The sequence below is a fragment of the Hemicordylus capensis genome, chromosome 4 (assembly GCF_027244095.1).
Source record: "Hemicordylus capensis ecotype Gifberg chromosome 4, rHemCap1.1.pri, whole genome shotgun sequence".
NCBI lineage: Eukaryota > Metazoa > Chordata > Lepidosauria > Squamata > Cordylidae > Hemicordylus > Hemicordylus capensis.
Window position 1 is genome coordinate 246094173 of NC_069660.1, and position 8928 is coordinate 246103100.

The following is an 8928-nucleotide window of genomic DNA, read 5'->3' on the forward strand; positions in this document are numbered from 1 at the left end:
ACACCCAGGTTTTCCAGTAGGTCCAACACGCAGTGGATGTATGAAACTAACTCTTTTCTGCACTTTGAGGCCAGGAGCCAGTCGTCCAAGTAGGGGTAAATAGTGACCCCATGTGTCCTGAGATGTGCAATCACGGGAGCCATGCACTTAGTAAAAACCCTTGGGGAGGTGGCCAAGCCGAAGGGTAATATATTGTACTGGAATGCTTTGCTTCCGACCATGAACCGCAGATACTTTCGATGTTGAGGTCTGATACTGATGTGGAAATAAGCGTCTTTCAGATCCAACATCGCAAGCCACCTCTCCCCTTGTAGAAGTGGAAGAATTTGTTGCAATGCCATCATACGAAATTTCTTGATGCTTACAAACTTGTTCAAATGGCGGAGGTCCATGATGGGGCGAACTCCCCCATCCCTCTTGGGAATCTGATAATAGCGGGAGTAGAATCCCTTCCGCCTGTCCGCCCACGACACCGGGGTTATAGCCCCTTTCTCCAATAACTCCCTCACCTCTCCCTGCAGGGTCTCTGTAGAAGGGGTGATCCTCATCCCCGTGAACCGTGGTATTGTCCTGAATTCGATGGCATAACCCATAGATATGATTTTCAGGACCCAGCGGTGTGATGTTATGTGGTGCCGTGCGGGGGCATGGCTCACCAATCTGATCAAGTGTGGCGGCGGAGATTATAGTAGTGCCCCTGCAGGTGGGGAGGGGGAGTGAGGAGGTGTCGGTGAGCGGACCGATACTTCAGGGACGCTTTTGCACGTTGGTGGTGTTGCATTGGGATTGTCCTGACTTTGTTTTAGGATGATAGGACTTTCTCTGGTACGTGGAATAGGGCTTTCTGTAGTCCTGTCGATCCTGGTGTTTGTATGAAGGTCACTGCCTCTGGAAGGTAGAGCGGTATCTTTGCTGGTAAGAAGACTATGTGGAAGTCTGATTTATAAATGTTTCCGCTGTAAATTTTGACTTTCTCAATTGCTCCATGGTGGAGTCAGTTTTCTCACTAAACAGACCTGAACCATTGAATGCCAGGCCCTCTATCTTGTATCGCATATCGGGCTGCAAGTTAATTGAGCGCAGCCAAGCATGTCTGCGTAAAGTGATTGCAGCCATCATTGCGCGAGACTCGCTCTCGGCCAAGTGTTTGGCGATGCTGAGAAGTTGTCTGGTCAAGTCACCTGAGCATTCAAGGGTTTGTCTGAACTTCTTCCTGAACTCCTCTGAAGGCAGTGTGTCTAGGTCTGCAAGCAAATTCTCGCAAATGCTATGGCTATATTTTGCTGTGCACGCGGAATAATTAGCCACTTTAATTGAAAGGCTGGAAGTTGAACAAATTTTCCTCCCCAAGAGGTCTAGCTTGCGACTCTCTTTATCAGAAGGCACCGTGAACTTCTTACCAGCCTTTGAGGTGGATGCACAGTCAATCACTAGGCTATTTGGTGCAGGGTGTTTCAGGAGGTAGCCATTATCTTTGTCTTGGGTCTGATACAAACTCTCTAGATGTTCAGATGTTGGCGTGGAAGTGTGGAGCACTTCTCAGGCACATTTGGCAGTACGTGTTATAACTGGAAGCATTGGTAGTGCAACAGGAGCCGTCGATTGTATCTTTAGTATAAAATTATAGACTGGATCGTCTATAGTTGCAAGTTCTGAACGTAGATCTAAACCTAGAGCAGCAGCCATGGCACGCACGTGTTTGTGGTAGGCCTTGAGCTCTTCATTGGGCGACACGTAGGTGGTAGGCGCCATATCAGTTGGCGGTTCTACAGTGATCTCTTCCTTATCCTCCCGGTCTGACTCAAAATCGGACGAGCCACAGTGGCCAGAGTGTGAGGCCGACAGTGAAGGTGGAATTGTAGTCTGAGTTTCTGCTGTTGTGCCAAGGCCGCCTGGGGCTTCAGTTTGGGTGGCCACTGAACGTGACAGCGAGGGACTGGTCTGGGATGCCTGGTGAGCCAGGGTGGTGGTAACCATTTGGGTCACAACAGTAACATTTGCCGGACACGGATGGAAAGGTAACGATACAGGAGGAGGAAGTTGAGAAACAGGCCTCCAAGTCCTGTTGAGTTCAGCAACAAATGATCCAGACGGTGAAGAAACGTCTACAGGCTGAGTTGGCATGGCATGGGAGAAGCCGCATGTATGCCAGGAAAGGGGGCTCCTTAGATGGTCAGCCGACAGTGCTGGAGACGGGCGGGCGAATGATGATGTGGACGCCTGTGGTTCCACCTCAGATGGAAGAAAACCCAGAAACGTCTACGTCGAAGGGGTGTTTAAGCTCAAATCCAACAGTGTGAGGAGAGTGTTAGTGTCCTGTGGAGTGAGTGCCTCGGAAGCATTGACATCGTCTCCCACATAGTTGTCAAAAGATGGAGGTGGAGGTGGTGGTGGTTGATATCAAGGAGAAACCTGTCGAGAGGTTGAGATCACCAAGGTATGCAGGGTAAAGGTGGAACAGACAGTTACACTTGGTGTCGAAGGAGGAGAAGGCGAGATAGGCGTCTGCGCTGGCGAGAGTGAGTGGGCTCTAGGTACCGATGGAAGCGACGTCGATGGCGTGGTAGATGCCGGTCGCGTCGACACCGAAGGTTCGGTATCCGATGGAGCTGTAAAAGTCGTGCACACAGTTCTCGGGATCGGGGAGACCATTTGCACGTCCAATGGGGAAGGAGTGTGGGCTACGTCAGATCGATGCACTTCTGACATTTCCCACTCGAGGCACCTTGGTGTTCAGAGCTGTGACACTTAGAAGATGTCGATGCCGACGACGTCTCAGTAGTGTCTTGTTGTCGTGGGGGTCTCAATGTCGAGGTCAATGTCGAGCGATCTTTCTCCCGACAGGTCGAGGTCGAGTCACCCCTCAGCGTCGATGTCGAAGGGGACTTCTTAGCAGGTGATGTGCTCGATGTTGAAGTTAAGTCTGTGGTCAATGTCGAGGCTCGTTTTGATGAGGTTTGCGACTTTGACTTAGAGGAAGACGACGTCGGTGGTGGAGCCGAGGATGACCTTGGAGGCGTCTTAGCTTTTGACGTTGAAGGAATGGGCGTGCCCGGTGTCAAAGGGCTCAGCATGTCGTCATAGATTGCCACGCGGAGGCGGAGTGCTCTGTTTTTCCGAGTTTGCTTGGAAAAAGACAGGCAGATTTTACACGTAGTGATGTTGTGGTGTTCGTCAAGACAGATAAGGCACTGGTCGTGGAAATCCTTAGAGGGGGGTTTTGCTCTACAGCTCTCGCACCTCTTAAAGGATTTCTTTTCCTCAGCCATCAGAAAAACTTGAAAGGAGTTCCGTTAGAATAGTTCGTAAGCCGATCCATGGAAAAACACGAGGGGAAAAACACGTCAGCTGGTCCGGGTCAGAGAATGAATGATGTCCGCTAGCCAGTCCAAGTCAAAAATCCAAGAAAAACCGTCCGAAAGAATAAACAAACTCACAAAACAACTGAATAATGATACGAGGAACTTCTCGACTAGCGGCAAACAGAGGTCTAAATGCAAAGGCGGTCAGAGAAGAACTGAGGAACGTTCGTCCTGCCCGCCCTTAAATAGCACGCAGGGTGCATGGTCAGGACACCTCGACAAGCTTCGGCATAGCTCCCGCGTGGTCCCTGCGCAGGTGCAGTAACCCAGTCTCATGGGTCTTGACGGATCTCGACTCAGATCTCATGATTTTAATAGCTTATAGTGCTTTATAAGCAGAAGATAAGGTTCCTGCCCCACAAAGCCTTCAGTCTAAATGTAGACTGGAATTGAAGTGGGGGGAAGAGGCAAGCATAACAGATGAATATGAGCAAATGTCATACATACATAAATTTTCCTTCAGTTGAGTATGAAGACTAGAGGGCTAAGCCACAAGCTTTGTGGAAGTAGGAGAGTTTGGGCCATGATTTCAAGGAAGAGATGTTGCATGTAGGTATTCTGGAACAGAGTTCCAGGAGTAAGGATCAGCAGTCTTCCAGTATCTCTCAGAAGCTAATATATTCTCTAGTTATGTTGATAAAGGTGTTTGTGCAGTTGGGTTTGTGTACTTGATGGTATGTGGTAAGAGAAATAGGTCTTATATTGTAGTCTGTCATCAATTGAGACCCCTTCTGTGTTCAGTACAAAGCTATATTAAACTTTGTTCAAGTTCAGCAAAGGCACCATTAGCTTAACAGCCACCTAATACCTCGTAATGCTTTATACATACTGTGGTTCATACTGAAGAATGTTCCTAGGATGTAGTTAAACAAAGAGTTAACACCCACAATAGACTTGGAAGTGCATTTGATTGTTTTTTCTGATTATTTATAGATAAGCCCACTACAACTCCCAAAAGAGGCTTTATAGGAAAAGGAAAAGATATTACAACCAAGCATGATGAGGTTGTGTGTGGAAGAAAGAATACTGCTCGAATGGAAAATGCAAGTCCTATACCAAGATATTTTATTGATTGATTTTATATACCACCCTTCCAAAAATGGCTCAGGGCTATAGTGATAGCCATTCCAAGATTCACCCATGACTGCATACAAGTATGCTGAAGAGGGCTCTTTAAATATACACATATTTTGATTGACCAGTGCAGCCCACAGGAACGTACTTAATGCAAGTGGAAAGGTCTCTTGCAGAGAGGGGAGAGAAGCAAAAATGGCTTTCGCCCCCTCCCCCTCTGTGTCCACTTGACTGTGCAAAAGCCTTCACTGCAGGGATGCTGAAGGCTCTCTGTGAAGTGTGGCCCTTAAGAACATAAGAACAGCCCTGCTGGATCAGGCTCAAGGCCCATCTAATCCAGCATCCTGTTTCGCACAGTGGCCCACCAGATGCCGCTGGAAGCCACAGGCAGGAGTTGAGGGTGTGCCCTCTCTCCTGCCATTACTCCCCTGCAACTGGTACTCAGAGGCACCCTGCCCTTGAGGCTGGAGGTGGCCCACAGCCGAGTAGTATTAGTAGTAGTAGCCATTGATAGACCTCTCCTCCATGAAGTCATCCAAACCCCTCTTAAAGCCATCCAGGTTGTTGGCCGTCACCACATCCTGTGGCAGAGAGTTCCACAAGTGGATCACGCGTTGTGTGAAAAAGTACTTCCCTTCTTCCACCCATCTACTACTGTGCAGTATGTGGGCCAGTGTCTCTTTGAAAATGGGACAGAGGCAAAGGGCAGCAGGAGCACAGTGTTCTGTCATATGGAATATGCTCTCTCACTAGCACAACTGGTGCCAAGGTTTGCTCCAGTTCCATAATGTAGTTACCTTCACTCCCTTTTTTAACTGTCATCAGCCAAAGAGTCAGTGTGGCTTAGTGGATAAAGTGCTGAGCTATCAAGATTTGAGTTCAAATCCCTGCTGAGTCATGAAGCACTTAGAGTGGCCTTGAGCAAAGTATCTGCCAAAATAACCTTCCTCTCTTGAGTTGTGATAACATGGGAAAATTTATGCCTGCTGCCCAGAGTTCCTTGTAGGAAGGGCAGGGTACAGATATGATAAATAACAAGAATATCACTGCTAGTGTAGGGTCTTCCCTGTCAGCAGTTTGTTATAATACAGTTACTTATCTTGAATACTGCACCTCAATTGTTGAATTTCATCTGTGTTGTAGTTTGCACCTGAATTCCAGGTTGGTGATGGAATTGGTATGGACCTAAAGCTGTCCAATCACGTCTTCAATGCTTTAAAGCAGCATGCATATTCGGAGGAACGCCGAAGTGCCAGGCTCCATGAGAAAAAAGAACATTCTACTGCGGTACATATGAGTGATTATTTATGCTGAAATAAAATGGAAACTGTATACCCCATATTATATGGCACAAATTAATACCGTGTTGATACTTCAGTAGTAATTGTTGAACTGGTTTATAGAAATGGAATAATAGTAAACCCTTGCAGTTAACGGTACAAGTAACAGAACTGGCTTGCCTAACACATTTTGCAAGTTTACCTGGAACATTCAGAGATAGTAAATATTTTTATGGACTAGTAATTCTTCTTTGTTTGCAAGTCTAATGTATTACTACTTTGAGAATTGGTAGAACTGGAGTCTACGTCATAGATAAATGCTGAAGAATTTAGGGGACTAATATTTGGAACATGATGAAGACATACTAGATACTCTTGGAGTTTAATTCAGTTAAAGACATGGTTTTTAATCCGGTTTAAGATAATGATGTGACTTAGTTAACATCCTCCTCAGGATGTTAATTCAAATTCTTGAATTTCCTATTTGAATTTGGTGCAGTGGCTGATGCTTTTCAACAGCTTATATTAGGAAAATTGAAGATAACAATGTTTAGTTTTCAGATGAAATACTGCAGATTTACCGCTCTGCTTATATCTCTGATACTACATGTAATATTGTTTTGAGAGAAACAGATTGCTGAGCCAAATTGTCTTACCATTCTAACAGTGTCAGCCTGAAATAATTAGTGGAGAAAGAGATTATCTTAAAGCGTAAGTCATGTGATCAAGCTGACTTTAATTCATAACATTTTTGTAGATTAAACAATGGAACATTTTCTCTTGAACTAATTTAGCAAACATAATGAAATACCTAAATATTTAGGGATATTGTACTATAGACTTGATTGTTTTCCCATTCCTCTCTTGCAGGAGAAAGCAGTAGATCCTAAAACACGTTTACTTTTGTATAAAATGGTCAATTCTGGGATGCTAGAGACTATCACTGGCTGCATAAGCACAGGGAAAGAGTCTGTAGTGTTTCATGCATATGGAGGAAGGTATATATATTTTGCTTATGCTGCTTGTGTTGTGTGAAACTGGGGGAGACTCTAGAGCAGTGATTCTCAAACTTGGGTCCTCAGGTGTTATTGGACTTCAGCTCCCATAATCCCCAACCAAAGGCCACTGAGGCTGGGGATTATGGGAGTTGAAGTCCAATAACACCTGAGGACCCAAGTTTGAGAATCCCTACTCTAGAGCATGATGGCATTTGAAATAAATTTGCTAGCTTAAATTGTGAAACAGATGTGGGTGTGTCCAACATATTCTTTGCCCCCACACCCCTGCCACCAGATGAATCTTGCTACAGGCATATTAACATAAAGCCTTGGAATGAATCCATTCTGCCGGAGTCAAGGACATCTCTATGGGTCATCCCTCTCATGTGCTCCTAGGCAGGACTATGTTAATTAGCTAGAAAAACCAGAAGCCTACTAGAGCCTGAGGGGGACAGCTCCGCCTCAGTTCTTTCTGTCCTGTGTTAGCTCCAGGAAGCTCCAAAATCTTCTCCTCAGATTACTGATTTCCTTACTGATTCCCTTTGACTTTATTTCTTCCCTCCCTCTGCTGTGGAGGATGATACTGGTGCCAAAGGGGAAAGGGCAGAACGGCTTCCCAAAGGCTACCAGAGCCTCTGGATTGCCACCTCCACAAGCATCGGTACTGGCCACTCAAACACCGCCTGGTCCGACTGCTGACGAAGCCGCAGCTCCATTCTATGAATCGAGATGTATAGCATTTATAAAATAGCATGTAACAAACTACAGTTCAAAGGGACAAATGTTTTAGAGAATAGGCTATACTGATGTATAATTGAACTAAATACTGCAGATGACTTTTCCTCTTTTTGCTTGTCTATATTTTCTGTCTTATCTGTTCTACTGGATGCTGCTTCTTTTGAACTTAATGTCTAAAATGTTCTTATATTCCCTAAAGTGTGGATGAAGATGCCAAATCTGTACCTCCAGAATGTGCCATCAAGGTGTTTAAAACCACCCTTAATGAATTTAAGAATCGTGACAAGTACATCAAGGATGACTACAGATTTAAGGAACGTTTTAGCAAACTAAATCCACGCAAGATAATTCGCATGTGGGCTGAGAAAGAAATGCACAACTTAACAAGGTATTTAAATACTCGTGTTGATATGAGCACGTAGCATCTCTTTTTCAGGGTAAAAGCCCAGCTTAAAGTTTGACTGCTTATTGAGTGTTGAACTGAGTTACATTTTAAACATAAGGATTCATATTAATAAAATTACTCCTCACTAAATCCATATGCTGTCATACAACTTAAGGCAACAATTGCTTTAAATTATTGTTTTAATGATAAATTCTTTCTCTCATTTGAACAAAAGGCAATAGTTTCTGTTCTTAACAGCTCTGAAAAGATTGTTAATCACAGCCCATCAATAAACAAGTTTCAAGTCTTTGGACTAGATCCAAAAGTGCCCTGCTCTTCTGCTCGTACAAGATGCTTCCCCAATCTTCACCAATTCCTCCTCCCACACTGGAGGCCCCTGTGCCCCAGCCCATGGTGTTCTGGAGGGTTCCTTGATCCTTGAGTGGCATTTCAGGCATGAGTGTGGGTGAAAGCTCTGGTGTGTGCAAAGGGGTGTAGCTACAATTAAATGGATGGGTTCAAAGAACCTGGGCCCTCCCAATCCACCCCTCCCTATTTTCTTCATTATCTTCTTCAGTCCAAGGGGCCACCGGAGAGGAGGCAAATTCAGGCTCTCTTCTAGTTACGCCCCTGTGTGTGCATATTTATTTGATTTATGTACTGCCCCCCAAAATGGCTCAGAGCAGATTACATCAAATCAATATGCATTGTGGGATCAAAGCCATTGCTTCTTGAAATGTTAATGCTATCATGGCTCTAGAAATCTACTTTTGAATAATGAATATAATTAATTATGCCAAAAATGGCAGGCTCTTTTGGTAAATTTTTGACTTGCTGGAAACTTGAATGCTCAGATGCCTTTCTCCTTTTTGCTACAGAATGCAGAAAGCAGGCATTCCCTGCCCACAAGTGGTTACCCTTAAAAAACATGTCTTGGTCATGTCCTTCATTGGTCAGGATCAAGTTCCAGCTCCTAAACTAAAAGAAGTGAAACTCAATAGTGAAGATATGAAAAAAGCCTACTATCAAGTCCTTCATGTAAGATCAATGTTGCTATCGTGTCTCAAAACTATTCATTCATTCGATTTTTA

General features: G+C 44.8%; 1 protein-coding gene across 2 annotated transcripts in view; it reads left to right on the forward strand.

Moving 5' to 3' along the window:
• RIOK3 (RIO kinase 3) overlaps positions 1-8928 on the forward strand; it is a 29012-nt gene that overhangs the window by 8169 nt on the left and 11915 nt on the right. For both annotated transcript variants that reach the window (XM_053249429.1, XM_053249430.1), the window contains exons 5-9: positions 4296-4405; positions 5580-5723; positions 6587-6714; positions 7652-7840; positions 8716-8875. In XM_053249429.1, coding sequence (XP_053105404.1) covers positions 4296-4405; positions 5580-5723; positions 6587-6714; positions 7652-7840; positions 8716-8875 — 731 coding nt within the window. The remainder of the gene's footprint in view (positions 1-4295; positions 4406-5579; positions 5724-6586; positions 6715-7651; positions 7841-8715; positions 8876-8928) is intronic.